Raw genomic sequence first — 27,701 nt, forward strand, 5'->3', positions numbered from 1 at the left:
AGCACACACTAGGTGAAAGAATGAATTATTTCGCCCTTGAAAAGAAAATGATTAGGTGACATATTAGGTTAGCTGTTACACACTATTCCAAGATGCATTTTGGCCACTGCACTGTGTTCTTTTAATGTTAAGTAGGACAGTTTCCCTACCACACAGTCCCAGAACTGTCAACAGTAAGAACATTTCCAGGAAGCATTGGGAGAAGGGAGGAATCAAACCAGTAACTGCAACTTATAGACTGCTGTAAAGTTGAGAATCTTCTAACTTGCTCCAGGATTTTAATGTGAAAAGTAGAGCAATTTATCCATTCAGAGAAACAACATAACACAAATCAAAATTCAAGTTAACCAAGAGGAGATGAAGTCTTTTCCTGTCAATTAAAATGCTAGCATGTACTGTGTAGTAGCTAATAAGACTTCAATGTGTTTTGAGTTTGACTGGAATTTCTTACAATGCTATATAGGTAAGCAATATGCCATACTTGAGTGGGAAAAGTTAAATAGCAATTCAAAATTTACAAAAAAAAAAAAGAATGCCAACAGACTTTAAAATGTTAAATTTTAAAAACTATGTCTACGACAGTTACAGGAATGACATCAAATGTTAAGAGATCGTTTTGAGGCGGTAGTTTGACATTTTCTCCAACACACATTATTACTTCTGTAAATCATGCACTTCAGTACTAAAGCAACCCTTGAAGTACATCAGTATGTCGAAGCCACCAGCGATTTGACCTCACAACCCCTAACACCAGGGCCACCTGTTTCAATGATTAATCACTGAAACATTGACAAACTAGAAACACGGCTCCTTTACAGTTTGCTTAAAGACGGCTTATGAGCCCATAGCACTATCTCAGTTGTCTCATGGAATTCCTTTTGGCTTCTTTGAGACCATGTTGAAGTATCCTGCAGTGAGTTCTGGAGCAGAAACGCAGGGCTGCTCATACCTACCTCACCTCACACAGAATGGATTTTAACTGTGCTACAAGAGGATCCGTTAGGCCCACAAACTAGAGCTTGCTAATAGAGACAAGTTTTACTAAAGCTGCACCGTCAGCCTCCTGTCTTACCTTGGCTGTACAGCAGTATAAAGAGTCTTCTAAGGGAGGAAAGCTTGTAGTGGGGGGTGCTTGATGTGTATACTGCTTCATCCTATATTCATCTAGATACTGTTTTGCAAACCCAGATGGCTCTTGATATGTTCACATTTGACTATTGAAGATTTGCAAATCTGGAAGTTAGAAGTACTGCTCCCATAATGGCAAAGCAGGGAACATGTTTGGGGAAGAATCTCTGATAAAAGTTTGAGATTTTATGGGTAGTTATTTTGAAGCCAGATAAAGGTAAATTGAATTAAATCTGTATCAGAAATATTACTATATAATGTCCTGTTATTTCATTCATCATTGTATACATATGAAAAAGGCAAGATCCAGAAAGGTTTTGATTTCACAAGGCCTTATGAAACAAAGTATGTCTCTTGATTCTTGTTCTAGTTTTGGTCTAGAAATCTTGGCTTCTTGGCATTGAGGGAAACTGACAGGAAGTGAAGTTAGTGTGGGTCGGTATGGGCGGCTCTCTTGCACCTCTCCCAGTTTCTCTTGGCAACAGCAGCCAGGAAGGCCACTTTCCTCGCCAGTCCCTTCTGTTGGTGGTTTCAAACGCTGTTACCAATAGGTCTTCTAGAGTCTTGTCTTGATGGTCCCAGTACAGGGTGTGCTGGACAAGAGCTAAACATTTGGAATGAACTGTTTCCATATTTTAGGTAAGTTGTGCACATAGGCTACATTAAATATGGTGATAATAGAAAAAAAAAGAAAAATCTGACTCTGAGGCTAGGGATGCATGTAATTCAAAGGCAGAATACTTGTTCAATATGCATAAATACCATGCTAGGCAAGCTTTGTATCTCTGAGCAACATCCCCCAAACAAAAAAGTTATATGTAGTCCCTGACTTGGATTTTCTCCCCTCCTGTATGCTGGTATATTCAGCAGAATCACACTTTTAATTTCAATGTCTTCCTGGACGGTGAAATAGGGCACCGTATTCCTGGCAATGCTGGGCAGTGGTATAGCAAGCTGCAGCTACCAGGCAGCCGCATGGCCACAAACTGATACTGGATGATGTACTCTGTTGCTAAGCTATGACTGACATATTAAATGCATTTACAGGATGTAGCAAATCCCTTGCTATGTCCTGTATTTTAATAGTAACGTCTTTCAGTATATCAAGCACTATGATCAAAAGTGCTATGATCAAAATTATTTGCCAAAGAATTATTTTAGCTATCAAAATGTAACAATAATGTAACAAACTTGTGTTTGTTTTTGTCTAGATTAACTCTTTTTGTTGTTTTGGAGGCAGGGTCTCACTGTGTAACCCATGCTGACCCCCAGTTCTGTCTCCTGGTCTCTGAGACTAGTTATGTACCACTTCGTCAGGCACCTCTCTGCTTCTTATGCACATACAGCAGACAGAATCAGGTTACAATTAACCATACAAACCTGGACTAGGTTTCATTTACTAACATTTCAGAGACAAAACTAATTTATTTTTCATGTTTCAGTCATTTTAGATAAAGCTAAAAAATTGAGAAAAAAGTTTGAGAAAGGCCTTCATTTTGTAACCCAGGTTGGCCTGGAACCTACTATATAGCCCAGGCTGGCTTCAAATTTGGGTCAACCCTCCTCCCTCAGCTTCCTGAGTGGTGGGTTTACAGGTATAAACCACCATGCTGGTTAAAAAATTTAAAGGCCCCTCTCCCCCCAAGCAGGAGCTCAAACCCAGGGCCTCATACATGCTAGGCAAATCCCCCAGATCACTCTACTTTTATTTCTGTGGAAGATGTGTCTAGTTGTTGATCTATAATATGTAAAAGCAATGTTTTCGGTTTCACAAACAACCCACATTTGACTGTTTTGTTGAACTTTACTGCTTTCCTTACAATATAGTGAAAGCTGGCAGTCAGGAGATTAATTCTGGACCTTGAAGGGAATACTCCCTATCACCACCAGCACTGTAAAGTACATACTGAGATACTTGATGTGACATTTCCAAGAGATCTGCAGCTTAACGTCTAATGACAAAGACTCATTCAACCAATTGAACATACATAATAGCAGTTTGAGTATGAAAACTAAAACACATGTATATAGAAGGAAAAACGCCCCCTCCATCCTCTAAAGTTTCAGCAGTGGCTCTATCTGCAAAAGGGATGGAGGGTTTCAATTTATCCTCCTTTTGTGCATATATTTTATTGAATGGATACTACTTCGATAAACATAAAAACAACAATAAAGGCATGTATATTGTACACAACTATGGAACACCTAAAATTTTCCATCCCTATAGGAAGTGTTGCTTCAGGTTATAACCACTAACTTTTCATATCAAGGGGACATTACTTGGAATCCAACTTTTAGCTTTGACACTAAAAGAGTATCTGATGCCCTCTTGTGGCCAACAACTTTTATAGGTGTTTTATTTTTCATTGAAATCTATCAGAATAATACATACCTCGTCTCCTATAAAAAAAATAAAATCACATAGCATTATTAACAGTTTAAGACTGTGTAAACTTCCATCACCCAGCTCTTAAAAGCATATGTCCTAGAGTTAAAACGTCTGAGTTTAAAGTTCTATAGTTATAGTACCCTGGGCAGCTTAAATACTCAGTTTTCTCTTCTGTAAAGTAGACAGTATTAGGACACACAGGTTTACTATGGTCAAACTTTATGACAGCCAAGATTACACAGAGAAAACCTGTCCCCAAAACAAAACAAAACACCCCAAAAAAGTACTGTAGTCAAATGTTTTGATAGTAAAAAATACACACAAATAAGCACTTCATTAATGATATAGAACTTACCAAAGAACTTATATTTTTCACACATCCATGTCCAACTTTAACCTCTAAAATTTAGAGCTTTGCTGTTATACCTACAAATACAAAATGGGAAATTAAAACCAATTATCTATCATTATTCACAAGCAACTCATGCTTGAAACTACTAAGGCTTTGAAGCTGGAATGATGCAGTTGCTGCCAGTCTTCATTCAGTCCAATCCTGGAAGGGAAACATTGACTTGGGCTTAGTTTCCACTAAGGAGTACCCCATGCCTACCAGAACTTAAGAGCCAACTGCTGAGTGGTGATCTGTTCTCAATAGTTAGACTGGAAAAGCTTTACTGTTGAAAGCTTTACTATTACATGAACTTAAACTCTAAAGCAAGGTAGAGGAGGAATAAAGGTCATAGTCTTATACAGAAAACTATCTAAAATGCAGATGAATTAACAATTAGCTGTCCCAGGGCTGGGGAGATGGCTTAGTGATTAACAGCACTTGCAGCTCTTGCAGAGAACCCAGGTTTGATTTCTAGAACATACACAGGGTGGTTAAGAACCATTTGTTAACTCCAGTTTCAGAGGATCTGATGCCCTCTTGTGGTTTTCCCAGGCACGGCGCACAGGCACAGACATTCTTGCAGACAAAAGACCCATTCACGTAAAATATAAATAAATCAACCTAAATATTGGCTTTCCCCAAGCATCATCATGTAGTTGTCAGGGCTAGTTAAGGATTCACTTCTATCATATTTATGTGTTCTGTGTATGCACATGCACGCACAAGTGCCACAGCATTCATGTGAAGTCAAAAGACCTGTTGGAGTTGGCTCTCTCCTACCACCATGTGGGTCCTAGAGACATGTCACCTGGCTTGGTGGCAAGGGCCTTTACCCACTGAGCCATCTTGCTGACTGTAGATTTATATTTTGCAGTACTGTGCAAAGGGGTCAACTTGGTGAGTGATAATATTAATGCTTCTTTTCCCGAGTGGCTATTATACTTCAAATTTCCCAACAAGTTTATATACCTGTAACATAAGCAAACTAACAGAACAAATGCTGTCTTTCCTTACAAAACTATTCCAAACCTTGTAACTGCCCATAAATCTGTCATTACCTCCATAAAATCCTCCAGTACCCACGACAGCACAATGGCCTTAGCAGTTAGGCTTATTTTTCAGTAGGGCATGGTGATACATGCCTGAAGTCCCAGGACTAGGGTAGATCATTTGAGATCAGCAATTGGGAGACAAGCCAGGGAAAGGCTCCTAGTTCAAAATACACTTTTTTTTTCCTCCTCATTTTAAAACTAATCTTCCTTGTGATGCCAATTACCAGCAGGAAAATACTCAGGGGAAAAGTTGATATTGTGCTTTAGAAATATGCTAAAATTGTTATGGCTTAAAAGTCAGAACGCAATGATATTAAAACTAGGAATCTCTGCTGATTAAAGTATGGTTCCGGATGAAGTTGCAAACACAGTAAACTGCAGTATTAAAAACGACTTCATATTTTACACCACTGGGTTTTAACTTCATTCTATTTTCCGTACTTTAAATAGTAATTTAAAAAGTTGACAACAGAGCTGGGCATGGTGGCAAACACCTTTAATCTCAACACTCAGGAAGCAGAGGCAGGCGGTATGTAGATTTAAGGCAAGCCTAGTCTACACAGTGAGTTCCAAGACAGCTAGAGCTAAGTAGGGACCGTATCTCAAAAAACCCAAACCAACTAAATGAAATAAAGGGGCCTGACAACAGGAATGTTTGGAATAGTCAAAGCCTTTTAATCAGTTACTAGGAAGTTGTTTGTGGTCACTCTTGGTTATGTTGAATAATTTCAGAGTAAAAATTTAAAGGTTAGAGTGATGGGGAAAGTATTGCTGATCTTAGTTTTGTTAAGTTTACCTTTAGAATACCCAAACTCATAGATGGTTTTTCTTTCTTTTTTTCTCTGTAGTTCAAGTACACTTACCAGACCGATGGGATTACAGTGGTATAAATACGAAGGACTACTGAAGAATCTGCAGAACCATACCTTTTTACTTTAGAACTCTAGTAAAGACTAATGCTTTTTGGGGAAAAGCACAACACATTCCCCCCCTTGTGTTTAGTTTTTGAGATAAGGTCTTATCTCGCCCAGGCTGGCATCAAATTTGATGTGTAGCTAAATAAGCCCTGACGTCCTGCTCCTTCTGCCTCAACCTCTCAAATTATGGGATTACAGGTGCTTGCCACCATACCTAGTTTACACATTGGCTAGGAATGGCTACCAGAACTTTTCTGCTTTCTCTAATGGTATAAGGTATGTAAAGTCAGATGTCCTATAAAATTATTATGGGCCCCAAATCCTAGTGACAAAGGTCCCATGTATATTGACTTTGATAGTTGAAAGTTATTTTATTATATTTATATTTTCAACTAGCTACTACCAGTAAATATAATTTTTTTACATGTATATTTTGATATGTGGCCTTTGGGGAACATATGTTCAATAAAAATTGTTTTTTTAAAAGAAACATTTTAGATTATTTTCTTTCCTAAGTATCTCTTCTGCCTTCTCCTTTTCTTATGTACAGAACAAAACCACACATTGTCATGCCTCAAACTACTTTTTATTTGCAACTACATGATTTCACGCAATTCTTCTAAATAATGACATAAAATAGATTTCCTTGTATATAAATAACTTACATACTCTCCATAAAGTAAATGCTCAAAGGTGCTAGAACACATCGCCCACTCCTACAGTGTTTTTGTATCCAACAGAGTCAATGCACAATATATAAATACTTAAGTCCAATAGTAAAAACTCAGGCACTTGACTAACTTTAATAAAGTTTCTCAAACTATTTCAATGTATCTAAAGTGCATATATATACTTTTTTAAGAAAGATTATTCTCAGTAACTTTTCTATAAAAATAAGTTTGATGGTTTGGTCCATCTAACTTCACTACCAGTATGAACTTTTAGTATATCTTAAGGTATATTCTTCCTTTCTTTCAACATGACATCACCACAATCAAAAGGAACTAGTGAGGTGCTAACATGTGAGGATTAATCCAGTGATTCCGGTCACAGTGCATTCCAGGAGGAGGTACCCAGGTCACTGGAATTGGACGGTAGGCTTTATTCTTCCTTCCTGGGTTGGGATAACCAAATGGCACAGGAGGTGGGTAGTGAGACTGATGGCCATTCCCTCGGTACATTCCTGGCTTTTTTCTGGGCAATGGGTGCCACATAGGAAGAGGTGGGAATATCAGTTCTGAAATCTGTAGGAAAGAAAAAGCATCGAGTAAATTCAAAGGAAAAAATAATCCACATTTTCAGTAATGACTAAGTTTCAGGTTGCTCACTAAACACAAATTACCACTTATCCTAGGAGTAGGTCTCAGGGACATCCCTTTGGTTAGGTTTAAATATGTGAAGAAAGAAAAACCACACCTCATTAATAGGTCACATGACTTTCTGAATGAAGAAAAACCTAAATTAAAAATCTTCAAGTATCAAAGATGCAAACACAGAATGAATGGTAACTTCTAAGAACACAATAGGTTTTTTTAAAGTAGATAAGCAAGGAGTCACTCATGGAACTTTGAGGTACAAATTTTCATGCCCCAGTCCAAGGTCTACTACAAAATAATGAAATCTTAGGGACAGAGGCCAAGTATTTCGACAACACTTTTCAGATCATTCTGCTGTAGCTTGTTTATTAGTACTTGGGCCCAAGAATCTTAGAGCATACTCTAAGTCAGGTAGGGGACATCAAGTTCACATTGCTTAAATTCTCATCAGCAGTTTTCAACTTCTTTGCTTAGAACATTACACCGTATGAATTTCAGATTCTGATTCTAATCTGTCCCTCTAAATGTGAGATGTTCTCTTTAATAGTTAAAATTCTGTAGAGCATCTAATTCAGATGGTGCAAATGGCATGAACCAATTTTGTGCATATCTGAAAAGATTCTGTATTTGTACCTCTGTGCACATCTAAACCCCCCTGCAGTTTTCACATTTTCTTAGTAGTACTTAGGAAGGAGTACAATGCTGACTAGTAGAGCAGAAGGAGAAATGTCAGTTTATATTCCTTATGAGATCCAGATCCAGCTGCTTTCATTGTGTTCTAATTTGTGTTTCATTGAGAACAAATGAGATACAACACATTTTCATGTGCGTTCTGGCATTTATGCAATTTTTGCTCAGTATTTATAACTTCTACTTATTTCTTAATTAGGTCATTTTCTTTTATTGCTATTATTACTGCTATTATTATTATTGTTGCAATGCTTAGGATAGACCCTCAGGCCTTGTGCACAGGAGGTGACTGTTGTACTACTGCTATACCCCAGTTCTCTTTTCCAGTTTTTATTCTGAGACAGGCTCTCACCTGCCCAAGCTGGCTGTGAATTTGTGATCCTCCTGCTGTTCCAACAGGCCTATTCATTCTTTTGAAGGGTTTTTTTTAAACTATATTCTGAAAACAAGTCCTTAACACATTTGTGTAACAAGAATATACTTTCTGTGATCTGATCATTTGTTTTCTAATGTTTTCTTCTGGTTACTTACTAAAAATGTTTAGTTTTGCTAAAAATCAATTTTTCTAATGCTTTTTGTGACTCTTGGAAGACATTTTCACCGTAATTCTCCATATTTCTTCATATATAAAACATTAAAAATTTAGCTTTTCTTATATAGAGAGAGCTTAACTCTCTCTTAACTCCATTTTTTGGTGCATGACTATTAGGCAGTGTTGGGGAATATTATTTTAAGGTGTGTTACTTTTATTTACGTGGCATTTGTTTAACTCTGTGAAGCTGTGTTACTGCGCCTGTCTTAAACACCTGATGGTCTAATAAAGAACTGGCCAATAACAAGGCAGGAGAAAGGATAGGTGTGGCTGGCAGACAGTATAGGAGAAAAAATTTGGGAGGAGGAGGAGGTGGAGGAGGAGGAGAGATCAAAGAGTGAAGAGAGGAAGAAGTAGCCAGAGAAGGAGGACTCCAGAGGCCAGCCACCCAGCCAGACAGCAAGCTATGGAGTAAGAGTAAGATTTACAGAAGTAGGAGAACGGGAAAAGCCCAGAGGCAGAAGATAGATGGGATAAGTTAAGAAAAGCTGGCTAGAAACTAAGCTAAGCTAAGACTGGGCATTCATAATTAAGCATAAGCTTCCATGTGTGATTTATTTGGGAGCTGGGTGGCAGGCCCCCCAAAAGAGTAAAAAAACAAACAACAACAAGGCAGCACTTAGTTCTATTTTTGGCCTTTTCCCTCCTTGTTTTAGAACCCATTCAAGACTTACCCTCTAATTTCTCTGGCATTCTAGTGTGAGAGTGGTGAGTGGGGTATATGTATAAAAGTGAGCCTATTCTGGAATTTCTATTTTGTTCCAAGGATATATCCTTAAACTATAAGCAATCTTGATACATAGAATAGTTTTATATTCATGTCATCCCTCAAATTTTACTTTCTTAAAAATCTAGAATCAATGTGTTAATAACTTTGGGATTTTGATTGAATTGATTCCACAGATCATTTTGGGGAAAGATTGAGAGCTGACTCTAAGAGTAATTTCTAGAAACACCATAGAACAAACACCTTCCCCTGCCAGGAACTATGAATGTTAGTGTCTTTATTAGATAATCCCCCTTTAGAAAACAACTAGAAAATGAATAATCAAAATCTCATTACACCCACATGTTAAGGACTTATTTCCAGAATATACCTTAAAATACTACTCCAATTACCAAACAACCCGCTCATCTCAGAGTCAAGATACATAGCCAGGAGGTTAAAGTAGAACTGTATCAACTTCTACACAAGGGCTTAGCCAGGAGTATTGTTTCTCCTGTGACATGTTTTGTTGAGGAGTGGAATGCCAAAGAGAAATGTTTTCCAAAAAAAGCATGTAAGATACCTTAATTTCTTTCTATTATTATCTATTAACATCTTCCTATTATTCTAATAGGCTTTTGTAATAGGGAAAGATAAATGTCACTTGGTTTTAAACTTAAAGGTCAATTTACTCACAAAGCCTTAATTAACAGCAGTCAGTTTACTTTGGGACTTATATTTTTTGCTTGATTGAGTAAAAATAAAATCACCACATTTGGATGATTTCCAGGAAATAAATAAAGGTAATTTGTAATATATAATGCAACCTACTGAGAGAAAAATGCCCTAAATATTTATGATTTGAAAAATGACCTGAAAGGCAGTCACAAACAAAACAAAAGCAAAGGAGAGTAACCATAGCAAAACCTGGTGGTGAGCACTCCATGGAAGGGCACGGGAGAGGGTACCGAAGGAGAGGGAAGAAATTACTGTTATTTTATACTGTTGTTTGTTTTCAAGACAGGGTTTCTCTGTGTAACAGCCTTGGCTGTCCTGGATCTCGCTCTGTAGATGAGGCTGGCCTCGAACTCAGAGATCCGCCTGCCTCTGCCTCCCAAGTGCTGGGATTAAAGGCCTGCGCCATCACTACCTGGCACTGTTAAACATTTTACTGTTTGTATTTGCAAGTTGTTTTTTTTTTTTTATAGCTTTAATAAATTATTTTCTAAAAACAGTTTTGCTGAATGTGGTGGCACATGTCTTTAATCCTAGCACCCAGCGGGCAGAGAGGCAGGTGAGTCTAGACCAGTCTGGTCTATGTAGTTGGTTCCAGCCCATTTAGAGCTAACACAGTGAAACCTTCTCCTAAAAGAAAAGTTTTGTAGAAAGGAAGCCTGTGTTAAAGTATAGACATATACTTCCAATATGTGATAATCTTTTTTATCCTTCCTGTCAATCCAAGGAAAAATAAACAAGAGAGGGAGAAATTACATTTCAATCAGGAAATATCATTATATCATACGAATTTGGAAGTTTAGTTTTTCATACTCAAAAGACTCTTATTAGGTACAAGTTTTTGTATCACGCTAACACTGATCTTACCATAAACTTGGCATGTTAAGTTACATCTAATTTAGACTAATAAATGAAGGTACATTTTAAAATATACTAAAAATATAAAGTACATATAGAGAATAAAGCTCAAAACATCTATATAAATGTCTGACTGAAAATATTTGTTTTCCTTTTGTTAAAGACTATTGCTAGTCAAAATTCTAGAAAGTAAACATTTTTTTAATATATAAAGTAAATGAATCTGTAATGTAAATGCATTTGCTATATGATGCTCCATGGGTAGAGCAGTAAGGATGACTTTCTTTTCATTTTTATATAAAAAACTAACCAAAATATAATTCAGTAAAATTTATCTTTAATGATGGAAAAAGGGAATAAGACAATTAACCTAAATATATAAATGAAATATTAAAATATTTTAAAAAGTTATTGGTGATTTTTTTTAAAATAAAAGGACTTTTTAATATAATCAGGAATATTTATTATGAATTCTCTTTTGGAGGACAGCATATTTCTTTAAAAAAATACTTATTTTAGTTACTGAGGAGTGGAGTACTTTTTTTTTTTTTTAAGATTTATTTATTTATTATGTATACAGTGTTCTGTCTGCATTACAAGCCAGAAGAGGGCACCAGACCTCATTATAGATGACTGTGAGCCACCACGTGGCTGCTGGGAATTGAACTTATGACCTCTGGAAGAGCTGCCAGTGCTCTTAACCTCTGAGCCATATCTCCAGCCCCTGAGGAGGGGAGTACTTTTGATAAACTGACTCAGAATGCCAATTTGCATCTCAGAGAAGCAGCTTCGTGTGTGTGTGTGTGTGTGTGTGTGTGTGTGTGTGTGTGTGTGTGTGTGTGTGTGTGTGTGTAAAAGGGAAGAGCTGAGATTCAGAATACTCAACAGAATCCTTGGCAGGCATAGCGTGGCTAGCTGGAGTAGCTGTAACCTGCTAATGTCCAGTAACAGGAAGTGTCCCATGGTTACCTGGTACACGGGGCTTGGTGTTGCAGTCACTGAACTTGGTTTCACTTCCACTTCCTTGCTTGTTTCTTCATCTGAAGAGGAGGATCCTGAATGATAATCAGAGGTCACCTTATCAAGAGCCCTGCTAACTTTCTTGGAAATCTCATCCTTGTTCTCATCCTCATTTTCAAAGCTGGCAACGATGAATGCATTGTTTTTCTCTCCATACCTAGGTATACATAAAAAACTTACAAATCATATAAAAAGCAAGAAACGTTTGTAAAAATAATTAAACAGGTCTGGTCATGCCACTGTTCCACAGCAATAAAGGAACCATCCCAGAACTGACTGTGCACATTTAATATCCAAAGCACAAGTAGGTTGTAATTTTCTTATAGCTCGTCTATTGAAGTATAAATAAAAGTGGCTATATTCTTCTCTACTGACATCAAACAAAAAGTGTCTGAAACATCACAAGGGATCTATCTTTTTATTATGTTTTGTATGTATCAATGACAATTTCTATATATTAAGATTTTTTTCTAATCTATTTCTAAATGGCCACTGTCCAAAATCAACTAGAAATTTCCTATATTTACTTTGACAGGGCCTGTGGGGTTTTTGGAGAGTGGGTGGGGAGGTGTTATTTTTTGTTTTTCGAGACAGGGTTTCTCTGTGTAATCCTGGCTGTCCTGGAACTCACTTTGTAGACTATACTGGCCTTGAACTAACAGAGATCCACCTGCCTCTACCTCCTGAGTGCTGAGATTTGATTGCTGGGAATAAAGATGTATGTCACCACCACCCTGCTAAGGCCTGTGTTTTTTAAATTTACATTCAGACAAAAGATTTCTGACAATTAATAAAATTAAAGGGAAAATGATGAAGATAATAAAGGAGATTTGCTTGAATTATATTACGTTATTGAGATTTATAGAAAAACTGATCACCTTTAAAAAACTTTTTAAGAGGCCACTGATCCTAGCACTTTGTAAGCTGAGACAGAAAAATCATGAGCCTTGAAGCTAGTGTGACCAAATGCACCCACCAAATCTCTTTGGGCCTTAGTTTCCTATGAGAATGAGGAAGCCAGAGGTATTTCTGGGCCATCTCTCCAGCTCAATCCAGCAATTCTGAATTTAAAGTGCCTAGCAGTTTGGATGAGTTACTCATAACACAGAATACATGTAGTATATATAATTTCACATTTACTTAAAATGTGAAATTGAAGCACATCTTCATTTTTTTCCCCCACTAGTAGAGTTAAAATTCAGGGAAACCAGAAAGAGAATAAATTACTGCCTTTGTAGAAACAGAAATCTACTACAAAGGCATGCATATAATAATTGAAGGACCTGTTGTATTAACTAACTCAGCTCTCTTTAATAACCAATTAAACTGCACATCTTTGTTTTTGTAGTATTTTGGAATGAGGGCTTCATACTAAATGAAACTACTGGCTACATTACTGTAACATTAAGAATATACAGTTAACTCCTTATGAGAATTAGTAATGGACAACTTTTAAACTTTCTATCTCGATGTATTGCTAAAATATCAAGGCTAATTTAGTTACTATGAAACAAATCGATACTTATCTAATGCTCCTTAACAGAAAAAGATTGTAGATATTACATTAAAGTTGTAAAATAATACTGAACAGATAAAGTTGCCAGCTATTCTTAGACTTCTCTTCATAGGAAAAAAAATCTATTATTTATTATGTATCTTCAAATATTTCACCAAGTGATAACCTACTAAGTTCTATGTTATTCTATATGACAAGGAAGAATGCTCTCTCTAAACACATCTCAATTTTTATTATAGCACCTTGGCCTCAAGTATACCAATGTGTTATTTCTTATTTTTAATTTTAATTATGTATACGTTTGTGTGTATGTTCAAAGAGTGCTGGTCCCCTTGAATGCTGGAAACACCACATCCTCTGGAGGCTTAAGTTGGTTCTGAGCTACCTTACATGTGTACTAGGAACCAAAGGAGTCCTCTAGAAAAGTAGTACATGCTATTAACTATTTCTTCAGCCCCAAGTTACTGTTTTTGAAGACAGATATATTTCAATTATATATCTACTACATCAGCACAGTTCTAATTTTCAGAACGTTTATCTTTCCAGTTTGGGTTCCAAAACACATTTCCTTATCTCAATGTTCTCTATTAACTCACATAGATCAGATTGTTATGTTCTTTGGAAGGGTTCTGTTATCAGGGTGTATACACTACAATGTTAAGCTAATTTGTATTAGCTGTTTAAAAAAAGCAACAACATACCGGGCATGGTGGCTCATGCTTTTAATTCCAGCATGGTAGAGGCAGAGGCATGTTGATCTGAGTTTGAGACCATCCTGATCTACAAAGCATTGATACTGACCTGTGGCCTTATCTCAGAAAGAAAAAGACAAAGAACAAAACAGCTCTACACAGTAGCCAGTTTGGGGAAAAATCATGATCATATATAAACCTATTAGTAGGTACTGAAAATAAACTAATATGATAAAACAAGAGTAGGTTTTTATTATCTGGCATTATTAAGAATGAACTACCCAGCTGGGCATGGTGGCACATACCTTTGCCTTTAACCCCAGCACTCGGACCTCTGTGAGTTTGAGGCCAGCCTGGTCTACAGAGGGAGATCCAAGACAGCCAGAGCTACACAAAGAAACCTTGTGTGTGTGGTGGGGGATGGGAGCAGTATATCCAGTAGTATATGGGGGCTACGGGGGCAGAGTAGAGAGTGAAATGTAAGGGCTGAAGAGAGGGCTCAGCAGTTAAGATCACTTGTTGCTCTTCCAGAGGACCTGGGTTCAATTCCCAGCAACAATATAGAGCCTTACAACTATCAGTAACTCCAGTTCCAAGGTTCCATTGCCCTTCTCTGGTTTTCTTAGGCACCAGCATGCACACAGTGCATAGACATACATTCAGGCAAAGCCCATACACAATGTATCCTGTGTAAGAACTATGTCTAGCATTAAGAATGTAGAGGTCTTTATGGAAAGAAACTGAAGGAAATAACACAAGCGATTGAGAGAGTTCAAACAATGGGGTTTATGCCAGTTATACACACACAAAGATCCTGCACATATCAAAGACTGTAAAGTTTGTAACATCTGATATTAGGAATAATTTTTTTTTTTGGAGACAGGGTTTCTCTGTGTAGCTTTGGGGTCTGTCCTGGAACTTGCTCTGAAGACCAGGCTGACTTTGAACTCAGAGATCTGCCTGCCTCTGCCTCCCAAGTGCTGAGATTAAAGGCGTGCACCACCACCGCCAGGCTTGGAATAAATCTGATAAGGTTATTGCTGATATAACTTTAAGCAGTTGTCAGTACTGACTCAAGATTAGGAGGGATTGGCTGTCCATCTCAGTGACACTGTGATGGTTCATTTCGTGTAAACTCGGGTCTTTAGCAGGATTTCAGTGGGTAAAGTCTCCATAGTAACACCCAAATAACACTGAGTTCTTACTCAATCCCACAGTTAAAACTGTCTTGACTGTCTCTGATCAAAACTTGACAAAGCTTAGTCTTCTTTTCACAAACAAAACAATGTTGAAAAAGCTCTGCTTTCATGAACCTGTACCTCCCCAGTTTTCCAAGGCAATACCCTTATATCAAGAAGTCACTGGGGTTTTCCTGATAAAACTTAGAATACACATGTATTTTTTTAGTATTACTTATCTTCATTACAGATGAGGTTAAAGGCTGTGACCATCTCTATAGTATATAGCTAGATTCATATCAAAAAAGCAACTTCACTATAATCAATGGAGAGGCCAACAGAATTGTACTTTCAAAATAAAGAGAAACTCCCCATGGGCACCATCATAGGAAAACCGTGGGAGTTCATGCTACTAGTTGATCCTGCTGCTTCTTCCTGGAGAAAACCAGCTTCCCTACCCTGTCACCTAGTTACCCTCAATCCACCCTTCACATAGCAGCTCAAGTAACACCCACTCAGCAGTCTTTTTCTCTTTGTGCCACTTAACACTATTTTGTGAAGTTTCTAATATGGCACAAATAATACTATGCTGTAATTTGCTTACAATTTCTTCTCTCTTATTACCCTTTGAACTACCTAAAGAATGTTGCTTTAACTTCTCAAAACTTCACAAGTGCCTACTTTACATAATGTTTTTTATTAAAAGTTTAAGTAGATTTCACATCTACCAGCCTTCTACAGTTGTTTGAGATGGCAGAAGTAATTTCTATTATGAGAATACAATCTTTAGAATGTTACTAAAACATCTGAAAACAGAAACGAGGCAGAGATGGAGACCAACTACAGGTCACTGCCCTACTTATTTAGAATCAGCTTCTCCTAACTTGAAGAAAGGGGTGTGCCAGTCACATGAGTGAAACAGTGATAGGTGCCTAAGGTCTGCACCTCTTGGTGTTAGTAAAATCCTTGGCAAGGTTCCAGGAAAACCTTGTTCTGAGTTCTTCATGGTATAAAATAGATTCCCACCCCCTTACCACCACCTTCAGAGGGTTAACTTCATAAAGCTCTTCTGAGAAAGCCAGGCTGCCAGCTCCTGGCTGTAGACACATAGACGGGACACACAGGAGGAAGTTTGGTAAAATCGGTTCAGCTGCTAAACATGAAGACTCACCGACAGCACACCTCACATGGATCCACCCAGAGTGTGAGCTCTTTGGGCAAGCCCAGGTCGCTGTACAAAATGCAGCTCTTCTCACAGGCTTTCAGGACATCTGGATCAACTCTCTGAAACTTATTGACACGAATGCATCTACAACAAAACAGAATTAGATTAATAGCTAGAATTGAATCTCATCATAAATCTTCTCTATCAATATATGAGAAAGTGAATGATAACAAAATTCCCTGATGGAGAACCTGGGAGATTCTTAAGTGTGAACTTCAGGCAAGAGAGGCAGTATGAAGGCTGCCCAGCCTGGTGAAAACAGAAGAAAGTACCTGTGTGAGCCCAGAGCAAGCACCAGTCCCCTAAGTTATCAGAGACCACTAAACAGTGCATAGACATCAAATAAGCAGAGACCAAAATGGTTAGAACTTAGAACTCTTAACAGTTTGGAGGGGTGGGGGGAACAAGAGTCTCATGTATCCCAGGCTGACCTCAAACTTGCTACGGAGCTGAATGTTATTGGAACTTGTGATATACTCTCACTTCTGCCTCTCAAATGCTGGGATTAGAGGTATGAACCCTCACACCCGCTTTATTACAATGCAGGAGCTGAAACCCTAAGCTTCATGTTAGGTAAGTACTCAACCAACTGAGGTATCTCCCCAGCCCTGACATTGCAGAGTTTTGCAGACTAAGCTGATAAAATCTGGAACTAATAAAACACTCCAACCAGTGCCTTAAATATTACTGGAACTTTTTTGTGACAAGTTTTATTGCTACTATTTTACATTCCAGGTAAAAACGTGAAATCCTAAGGGAGACAGCTTTTACTTCATCTATAATTGTCTCAAACGTAATTATTCAAGGACAATAGAACCATGCATATCACATAGTTATTAATAATCCTAAAACATTACTTCATTTGATGTAACTTGTGTTACACAGGACTTTCTTTTATCTAAGTTGCCAAAATAAGTTAGTGAAAATTGAAAATTAATAAAGCCTGTTACATTTTAACCTAGGAAATGCCACGTTCACCAGTGGAATGTAGAAAATATAGCTAGCAGTGTAGGCAGCATCCTACTCATCGCCTAACCTGTTGCCCCCTTGTACTGTACTAAAAAAAAAAAAAAAAAATTTAAGTTTTTGCCAAGTGACTAAAGAGTATCATGAATGCAAAAATGTACCTTAAAACATGCATTCTGCTTAAGAGGAAAAACAGTAGCTACAATAGAAAATATGAAATATGGGGTTGGGGATTTAGCTCAGTGGTAGAGCACTTGCCTAGCAAGTGCAAGGCCCTGGGTTCGGTTCTCAGCTCCGGAAAAAAAGAAAAAAGAAAAAAAAAAAAAAAGAGAGAAAATATGAAATGTATTTTATTGCTTTCAATCTTTCAATCAAGACTCACCCACAACAATCTGGCATTAGTACTCCTCCTAGAATTTATCCACTGGGTAAAAGCTTAGATAAAGTGTTTCACTTCTCTACCATAACTGAAGACATGGAGTATGGACACAGAAGTGAACTGACAATGACCACCCATTATAATCTGCCTTTAGGATGCAGTGGATATAGATAGCTCAGTAGTACAGCAATTGCTTGAGTTTCTATGTTACTGGGCTCAATTCCAAGCACCCAATAATAAGAGCGATAAATTCTGTAACTAACAAAAGACCACTCAACCAGTGTTTCAATTCCTGGTATAGTACCAATGTGATACTTAGTTGTTTTTTTTTTTTTTCTTTTTTTTCCTGGAGACAGGGTTTCTCTGTGTAGCCCTGGCTATCCTGGAATTGCTTTATAGACAAGGCTGGCCTTGAACTCAAAAAGATCCGCCTGCCTCTGTCTCTTGAGTACTGGGATTAAAGGCTGTGATATTTAGTTTTTAAAGTTAAGCTGTTTCATTAGCTGATTTTAATCTTCACTAAAAAAAGTTCTCATAAGACAACAACTAATAATACATATTTCTAGAATATAGTAATTCTTTTTGATCACATACTATGCAATAGACAGCTTCCTATCAACTGTTTTTTGTTTTGTAATTTCATGACCTAGCTATTATTTTAACCTTGTAAGGGAAAAAAGGAGGTAGTTGAGGAACTTGTCCAGTATCACACACCAGTGAATCTAGACTTCAGATTCTGGCTAACAACTCCAAAGTTCATGTATAGCTTAGAAATGGTGTGCTTGCCTAGTGTGTATGATTTACAGCCTACAAAAACCCTCTCTCAAAGCTCAACCACAGTTCCCTATCATTTCTTTTTTTTGTTGTTTTCTTTTGTTTTTCAAGACTGTCCTGGAACTCACTCATAGACCAGGCTGACCTCAAACTCAGAGATCCGCCTGCCTCCACCTCTGGAGTGCTAGGATTAAAGGTGTGCACTACCACCACCTGGCAAACTTTTCCATTCATTTATTTATTGAAAGCGTTTCTCTGTGTCACAGCCCTGGCTGTCCTAGAACTTAATCTGTAGACCAGGCTGGCCTCTAACTCAGAGATTTGCCTGCCTCTGCCTCCCAAATGCTGGGATTAAGGTGTGTGTTATCACCACCCAACTCCCCCTTATCATTTCTTAATTGCACTACTAAAAATAACAAATTCAGAGTAAAAAATTATTTTATGGTCTGTAAGATGTTGCTTCATCTTTTTTATTAGATGGACCCATCCTTCGGATTCTAATGTTCCACAGGTTATTCAAGTTCCATGCACCAAGTACAAGGCAGTTGAGACGGTTTACACATCTTCATGTTTACACATCGTAATCACAAGAGTGATGAAGAAGCTGAGCTTTAAAATCAGATATAATGCAAAGTTTGTTTTAACAAATTTAGGTACATTATGTATTTTTATGCTTTTTTTTTTTTACCCTACACACTGGGACTACTTTTCTATTAACTGTTCTTTATATGCAAGATTGTAAAAGTTACATGAAAATAGTATATTATTTACTTAATGCTGATGGTTCTTTTAAATTTTTTGACAATTAAAATATGTAAGAAGCCGGGCGGTGGTGGCGCACGCCTTTAATCCCAGCACTCGGGAGGCAGAGGCAGGCGGATCTCTGCGAGTTCGAGGCCAGCCTGGGCTACCAAGTGAGTCCCAGGAAAGGCGCAAAGCTACAGAGAAACCCTGCCTCGAAAAAACCAAAAAAAAAAAAAAAAAAAAAAAAAAAATGTAAGAGACTTTTGTATTCATCTATATTTGTCTGCATTTCTGATTATGTTTCAGATTAAATTCTGAGAATTAATGTTCAGAATATAAATATTTTTATAGGTCTTATATTGCCAAACTGTCCTCTACAAATATCTCATTTGTATAAAATGTAGAAAAACATTTTTAACTTACTGCTACATGCCTACTTGTATTCATAATATTGACCAATTTACTAGGAAACTTGGGTAAAAATGAGGAAACAGTACAGAAACTACCTCGGCTTATTCTGTCATCAGACTATCACACCCCAGCTGGCTTTAAGCCAGAACTAAACAACAAACACTAAGAACTGCAGCTGTCACTTCAGTCTTGGATCTATCTCTCAAGTAGCTCTGTACTTTAAGTGCTAACCAAGAAGACCTTCTTATGGATGACCTCCTAAGTACTGGTCTGTGGGACCAAAGGTAGGGACAACAAACGTGAACAAATAAAAGAGTATTTCTGTAGTTATCTGTCACCAGTTAACCAGTGTTGCCCTTTAAATTCTGAGCCACGTCCACAATCTCCATTATGGTATGACAGCTAGTTTTAGGAAATGACTTATTTGGCTTCTCAGTAGATAGGTCTATACCAAAGTGAGCATGCCGGGGCATGTTTTTCTTATACAGCTTAAAGAAAAGGCTGCTCTTCTAGCTGTACGTGTAACTTACAATCAGAGTACAAGGCAGTTCCAAGTAGACACTGTCTTCCTTCCTAGTGCTGAGACTATGGTGGACACGAGCTCACGAAAACCTGGTGTCATTCAAGACTTGATTTAAAATCCCCAAGCCAGTATTTATCACCTGAAGTACACAGGTGAGGTACCTTCAACTGGCTTATGACACAAAGGAGAGAATATAAATGAGATCATCATCGGAAAGGTCAAAAACATGTTATGCCAATTATCTTCTTCTGTTTGTTTATTGAGACAGGGTCTTTCGATATAGCCTTAGGTGTCCTGGGACTATGTAAACCAGACTAGCCTTGAAATCACAGAAATCCCACCAGCTTCTGCCTCTGGAGTGCTAAGATTAGAGGCGTGTGCCACTATGTTTGGCTCTGTCTGATTATCTTATTTTACCTTTTTCTTTTCTTTTTGGTTTTTCCAGACAGGGTTTCTCTGTGTAACCCTGGCTGTCCTTGAACTTGCTCTATAGACCAGGTCAGCCTCAAACTCAGAGATCTACCTGCTTCTGCCTCCTGAGTGCCAGGATTAAAGGGGTGTGCCACCACTGCCTTCTTCAAAAGAACATACCGTATGTACTTTACCTTTAGATACAATGCGACTAATTTCCCTCAACTCTTAATTATCATGCTCATTAAGAAGAGATTAGGAATCCTTTAGATTTGTGAAAAATCGTAAGTACCCACGAGAACAACAAAGTGTACTTGGACAGGAGCCAGCGTAGGCACAAGAAACAAACTGACGAATCTAGAGCTCTGGCTTCCCAAGACTAAGCAATAGGATCCATCAGCAAACCTTTGTACTTTAAAATGAACAAGAAAATACCACAACACCCCAGAGTTTTGTATTTTGCAGATAAAATCATAATAGGCACAATGTTCTAAACCTTTAGTCTTCTGGCCTTGTAGCCATTACACAAATTGATCTTCACTTAGTCCAATTCAACCATCCAATCTAACTCTTTACCTGTAGGCTTGTCCTTTTGATGGTTTTTCTGGATACCAGTGATTTTTATATTTCTCCTGAAGTATTTGAGTCAATTTCTCAGCAAACCTCTCAACTGCTTCTTTTTTCAACTTGTCATGTTTTCGAACCAGCCTCGTGAAAAAGAAGACAACAGCAGCAATTTCGTTCTTCATTTTTCCCTGTAAAGACCAAAGTGTTCTTAAAAACAAAACACAAATCCAAACATCAGCAACAACAAATACACACACACACACACACACACACACACACACACACACACACACGTGCGCGCGCAGGAAAATAAAGTTCTGTACAATATGCCCCCTTACAGCTTTCCCCTCTCCTTTCAATTTTACCTTGTATACATGTCCAGTAATAATCACTAATGTTTTTTCATCCACAGAGACCTATTAGGAAATACTACTGGGATTCCTACTACTCAGTTTTAAGTAGTAGTTCAGTGAAGAACACATCACATTGCTTCTGATGACTAAAATAAAACCAAATAACACCCCAAAAGAATCACTGTAATAGATACTACACCAGTTTTACTAAATAAGTCAAACTCTAACTCAAATTACAAATTCGGTGAGATGATTTGAAATGGAAAACAGAAGAGTCCATTTGAAAATCCAGTACTCAGGGCTGGAGAGGTGGCTCAACAGTTAAGATCACTTGCTCCTCTTGCAGAGGATTTGTATGCTAGTTAATAACGATCTCTAACTCCAGTGCGGGGTGGGGAGCTTTTAACCTTCCAGGGTACCAGGCACACATATGGTGGCCATACATACATGCAGGCAAAACACCCATACACACAAAAAGTAAAGAAAAAAATCATTAAAATTGAGTACTAGAGATTCATTTTGGAGAAGATTTGTAGTTCTCTCTAAAGGTTAAAGAGCTAAGACATTTCCAGTAATTCTGCTAGAAGCCCAAGAAAACAAAACCATATGCCCCCACAAAAAACATGTACAGATATGTCCATGACAGCACTATTCATACCAGCTACAAAGTAGAAACATTCCAAATACCCACCAAATGAGGAACAAGGTATGGTATACACAAACAATGGAACTGGCAATTACAAGGGATGAAGTCTTAACATGTGGCACCAGATGGGAGAACCATATACACACACACCATGAAAAGGCAAAGCAGCAGCACACAATACCACATACTGAGATTTCCCTCATTTTAATGTCCAGAACAGGTACGTCTACACAGAGAGTAAACAGACTGAGTGGCCTAGAGGCAGGAGGCGTGGAGGACCAGGAGGAAAACTTCTGGTAGGTCCAAGGTTAATTTTCTGCTGTGCTAAAAGTATTCTAAAACTGAGTACTGTCCTGGCTTACAACTCTGACTATGCCAGGAGCACTTCTTTATTTCAAATGGATGAGTTGTATATATGAATTAGACTTCAATTCAATAAAGCTGTTACACATTAAAATGTTTTTTTTTTTTCCTGCACTGAGTATTTTGTATATACTCTTTCAGGAACATATATATTTTCCTAAAAAGTTTAGACAAAATAGTGAGTATTCAAACATAGTCAACAGAACATAAATTCAGGATCACTCAAAAAATTAAATAATCAGTCACGTTTTGGAGCTGCACCAAGGACTCTTAAAATAGAAAATCTGATTTGTCATTGATTAATCCACAAAGGCTGTTCTAGGGTTGTTTTGAATACATATATGCTTTGAGATGAGCTCATTCATTTGGCAGATGAAAGTAACTTGGAGATCTTCAGATGCAGCATTTCCTAAGTAACAGCATCTTTCTGGGCGCCAATGACAGGCCCTACTGTACTGATTGTAACTGCGAACTAGCTTAACAACAGTCGGTTCGAACAAATCAGAAACAACGACAAAAACTCAGGAACACCTGGTTCTTTCATCAGCTTTCTTTTCTCAAACTGCTCTTTTAAGTTTCTTGTCTAATGCAAATGCAAACAAGGGACCTCACTGTGAAACAAATTCTATATAGTTATCTGAGCTGTGTCCTGGCAGCCACGCTCACTCTGATCCTGCATGGGAAGATAAGATACCCAAACCTTCCTCTTGGACTCTCAGAACGCCAAATTCACCTACTGCTATCACCGACTGGTGGATGGAATCCTCACAGAACAGTGTGTGGGCACACAGAACTTCAGTCTACTACAACTGCCGTACAACCTCCCCTCTCCTGAGAAATGTGAGGCATGTCCCACTTTATGAAGCTTCATTTATACTTCATGTGTAGCACCTATGACGGAACAGAAAACCCACCGGCACTGAATACACACTTTGGGCAAGAAAGTTGCTTGGTGGAACGACAGAAGCTCCACTCCCCCAACAAAACGAAAGGCTTACAGGAAAGAAATGGACTGATTCCTAGAGCATTCTCATTCATCAATTCGGCCAGTATGTGCCACATAACAGAGTTTGGGGATTTGCTTTTATTTGCTCCATTTCGTATCAAAAAAAAAAAAAAAAAAAAAAAAAAAAAAAAGGAAGGAAAGAACCACTTAGTGGTTGCTTTTGGTTTGTAAGAGAAGATGAGTCATACGGACTTATTTATTTTTCGGTTTGAAGGAATGATGACTGGAAAATTAACCCCCCCTTCTATCCGTGTTCCAGGAGCACCAAAGGCAAAAAAGAGGGAGGTCTAAAGCCCGGGGGGGGGGGGCCACCACGGGAGGGACCCATCAGACCTGAAGCCTCTAGTGCCACCCACACTCCCCCCCCCAAGCTCCCATTTTCAACACCGCTTGGTGACGTCATCCCGGGACGTCGTCACCGCGGCGGCTGCTCCTCAAGTTCTACTTTGTTCCACGAGCCCGGCCTTCTAGGAGTTTAGAACTTTGTAGTTTCTCCCCCTCACCCCCCACCCGACCCCACCCCTACCCTACCCCACCCCGCCCCTCCTCTCCCCGGGAACAACAACAACAACAACAAAAAGCCAGTCGCAATTTCTCGAAACCAGTCCCTTCTCCAGGTGGACGCTGCCAAGGTGGAAGGGGGCGGCAAGCGGGGTCGGCGGCGGCGGCGGCGAGCCGGCCCTGACCCCCCGCCCGGGATCCAGATGCGGCCGGCACGGGGTCCCGCAACCCGGCACGGGTGGGGACCCCCCCCCCTGCACACCCACCCATACACCCACACATACACACACATACACACACGCACACACTCCGGAGGGGACGGCCTGCGCGCCGCGTCCAACCTGTGCAAGCCGGCTCGCCCCTGCCCGCCCGCCCGCCCGACGCCCGCGGTCGCCTCCCCGGAGGCGGCGGCAGGCGACGTGGCACGCGCCCGAGAGGAGGCGTCGCCCTCCCCTCCAGGACCCGCTGCCGCCGCCGCCGCCGCGCATCCATCCCCTCGGCCGCTCCGCTTTCGACGTGGCGGCGGGCGCGTCCCGACCTCCCTGCCCCGATGCCCTGGGCCCCGCCGCGGGCGTCCTCTCCCACCCCCTCCCGCCCCCTCCGCTTCCCATGCCAGGCCCGCGCTCTCCTCTCCGCCACCGCGTCTCCCTCGGCCGACCCGCTCTCCTCACCGCCGCCGCCGCTCCGGAGGTGGGGTGGGGGGGGGTGTCGGGGCGGGGGTGGGTGGGTGGGCGCTGCACCCTCGCCCGCTGCGACCGCGTTCCGGGGCCGGGGGAGCCTGAGCGCGAGGGCGAGCCCCGAGCGAGTCTCGTCGTCCGGCGAGCGCTGCTGCTGCTGCTGCCGCCGCTGCTGCCGCCGCTGTGGCTGAGTCGTCGGGCCGCCGCCGCCGCCGCCGCCGCCGAGCGCGCGCCGACCAGACTGGCGGGCGACAGAGCGCGCGGCCCAGCCAGCCAGCCAGCCAGCCAGCGAGCGAATGAGCGAGCCTGCCTGCGAGCGCGGTCCCGACGCGGCGCGCCGAGGGGCTCGGGGGCCCGGAAGAAGGGAGGGGCGAGGGAGTGGGCGGGGCCCGGCGCTGCGCGGAGCCAATACGCGAGCGCTCTGGGGGCGGGGCTTCGCCTGGACCCTCCCCCCTGCTCCACTCAGCCCGTGCGCGTGCCCGCTGCCTGCCCGAGGCTGCGCGCGCTCCCGGCCTGGGTTCCGACGGCGAGGCTCGCACGAGGCTGCGGCGGCGCTTCCAGCAGGAGCCCGCCCCCCCTTCCCGCCCAGGGCCTTGCCCTCCCGCGATGGGGCCCGGAGGGATGCAGCCTCTCGGCTCTTCAGGCCCTCCTCCTCCTCACGCGAGTCCTCCCTCCCTTAGGACGACCCGCCTCCCCGCTGCCCGAGGGCAAGTTCCATCCCGATCTCCACCTGGCTTCGAGGGCAAGCACCGAGGGCAGCTTGGCGCCGGCTCTCCCCGTCCTTCCGGGCCCTGAAGTCACTGGCTGCTCCCTCCCCACCCCTCCATGTACGTGAGATAGCTTGTGAAAGATAACTCTTACCTGAGCCCTTTGCTGGCCGAGAGGGTGTCTCCATCTGAGCATGGTAGCCTCCTGTTGAGTTTTTTTATTTTTATTTATTTATTTTTTTTCTCTGCTGGGCAGTGACTTAAGGGGCGGCCCCAGGGATGGCCCAATGGACGAAGCGATCCTTGAGTGGTCAGACTTTCTATTTCTGAGGCACTTTAACTCAAGGACTTCCCAGGAATAAAGCTTAAGCCTTGACTAAACACATAAGAAAGGGGAACAATTTCTTTCCATCCCTGAGGCTGAACAGGCAACAAGGTGTTCGTTCTGTTGTGAAAGCAGTTGATTAGTCTAAGGGGCCCGGAAAAAACACAAGATCCTCATTAAAAGAAGACTAAAAAAATGCAAATTTAAGAACTAGTTGTTAAAGCTTTATCTTGACCAGATTTCTTAGTGTTTACTAGGGCCTGGTAACATGTGTTAGCCTCATTCTATGGCTAAACTTTTTATTATTGATGTTGGTGATTATAGCCTTGTGCAACTCAAAAATGATCATTTTTACCAGTAATCTACAACCCTCAAACCGTTATAAAACTAGTATAATATGTGTTTATTTGATGAGAAGCATTACAACGATTGTATAACCTAGGCTACTTCTCAGTTGAAAGAGGGGGCTGTTATAAGTAGTCCTTGGGCCAGTCCAGGAGATGGTCTAAGAGTGTTTTCATTGAAAACTAGTAATCACCTTGAGGTTATTTTACTGATATAGGCCTTTAACTCTACAGTTTCATAAAATGGGTAGTTACAAACATTTTTAATTGTCAAGAAATTTCTAAATCTTTCTTGTTATTAATGTTCTCTGTAATTCTCCCTCCCTCCCTCCCTCCCTCCCTCCCTCCCTCCCTCCCTCTCTCTCTCTCTCTCTCTCTCTCTCTCTCTCTCTCTCTCTCTCTCTCTCTCTATTTTGACACAGTATAACAGCCCTGGATCTGGCTTTGTAGACCAGCCTGGCCTCAAACTCACAGATCTGCTTGCCTTTGCCTCCTGAGTGCTGGGATTAAAGACTTTTGCCACCATGCCTGGCTAGAATCCCTGTATGAACTTTATTCATCTGTTGCCCACGTGGTTCAGACAAAAGTGCCATATTCGTTTAAACCCAAACAAAAGGCAAACACTTGAAGCCTCACACATTCAGTGGTATTAAACATGTCTGAAACACTTCTGTTTTCTCTCACTCACTTTTCACCCACATGGTAGCTCCCTTTGTGCTTTTCAAAACTTGCTCGTGTCGAGATAGCTTAGTGGTTAAGAGCACATGCTGTTCTTACAGAAGACTGGGGTTGAATTCTCATCACCCACATGGCTGCTAACAACCCCCTGTAACTCTAGTTCCAGGTGATGTCCTGTCCTGACCACCTCAGGCACCAGGTACATACATCGTGCTAGACATACACTCAGAGACATAAAATCTTGCCTCTTTTTTTTTTTTGTAATTTTAATTTTAAGCTCTGTCTGTGTACTTCAGAACCACTCCCAGTTCCTAAAGTCGACAAATAAAAGTGCTGGAGAGATGACTCAGCCAATAAGAGCATGTGCTGCTCTTACAGAGGATCCAAGTTTGATTCCCAGCACCCACATTTGGACCAGTAACTCCAGCTCCAGGGGATCAGACACCTCTGGTCTCTGATAGCAATATATATAGTTGTTTAAATAAAATTGTTCTGGTCAAATGAGACCATCCTCCACAGGGAGTGTGTAAGGGGGATTGCTCTGGAGTGGATATTTGTGTTGCCACCACCAACCGTTACTTAGAATAACTCAGCAATGTAAGGATGGTATTTGGAGGCGAGGTCTTCAGGATGTGACTGGATTCTGAGCATAGCCTTCCTAGGAATGGTATGTGTGCCCTGTGAGAAGGGACAGTGGAGAGATGATTGCTTTTTCTTCTTTGCTAGAGGACGCTCGCCGAGGACAGATAGCAGACCAGGAAGTGAACCCTCACCAGACACGGGGATCTTGATGTCCCACCCTCCAGAATGGTGAGAAAATAATTTCTGTTTTTTAACCCGCTCAGCCTTTGGTTTTATGTTATAGCTGCATGAACTAAGAAGGAAACACGGCTGGTGTGAACAATTAACATATTAATGTTT

General features: G+C 40.5%; 2 protein-coding genes across 3 annotated transcripts in view; one reads left to right on the plus strand and one right to left on the minus strand.

Moving 5' to 3' along the window:
* Positions 1-6,367, plus strand: part of Cxadr (CXADR Ig-like cell adhesion molecule) — a 52,490-nt gene extending 46,123 nt beyond the window's left edge. The window contains exon 8 of the mRNA XM_052741029.1: positions 5,809-6,367. Within this exon, the coding sequence (XP_052596989.1) occupies positions 5,809-5,850 (42 nt within the window). The 3' untranslated portion in view covers positions 5,851-6,367. The remainder of the gene's footprint in view (positions 1-5,808) is intronic.
* Positions 6,368-6,447: 80 nt separating this feature from the next.
* Positions 6,448-24,912, minus strand: Btg3 (BTG anti-proliferation factor 3). 2 transcript variants are annotated; one of them, XM_052741031.1, is made up of 5 exons: positions 24,721-24,912; positions 21,190-21,368; positions 16,352-16,489; positions 11,744-11,951; positions 6,448-7,121 (listed from the first exon to the last, which is right to left on the minus strand). In XM_052741031.1, exons 2-5 carry the CDS (start codon positions 21,360-21,362, stop codon positions 6,882-6,884), a joined length of 759 nt encoding a protein of 252 aa, XP_052596991.1. In that variant the 5' UTR covers positions 21,363-21,368; positions 24,721-24,912; the 3' UTR covers positions 6,448-6,881. The 2 variants fall into 2 exon arrangements, with proteins under 2 accessions (XP_052596991.1, XP_052596992.1); XM_052741032.1 differs by lacking the exon at positions 24,721-24,912 and adding an exon at positions 24,391-24,412.
* Positions 24,913-27,701: the final 2,789 nt, after the last annotated feature.

This window comes from Peromyscus californicus, unplaced genomic scaffold (assembly GCF_007827085.1).
Source record: "Peromyscus californicus insignis strain IS unplaced genomic scaffold, ASM782708v3 Scaffold_16__1_contigs__length_79575227, whole genome shotgun sequence".
NCBI classification, from domain to species: domain Eukaryota; kingdom Metazoa; phylum Chordata; class Mammalia; order Rodentia; family Cricetidae; genus Peromyscus; species Peromyscus californicus.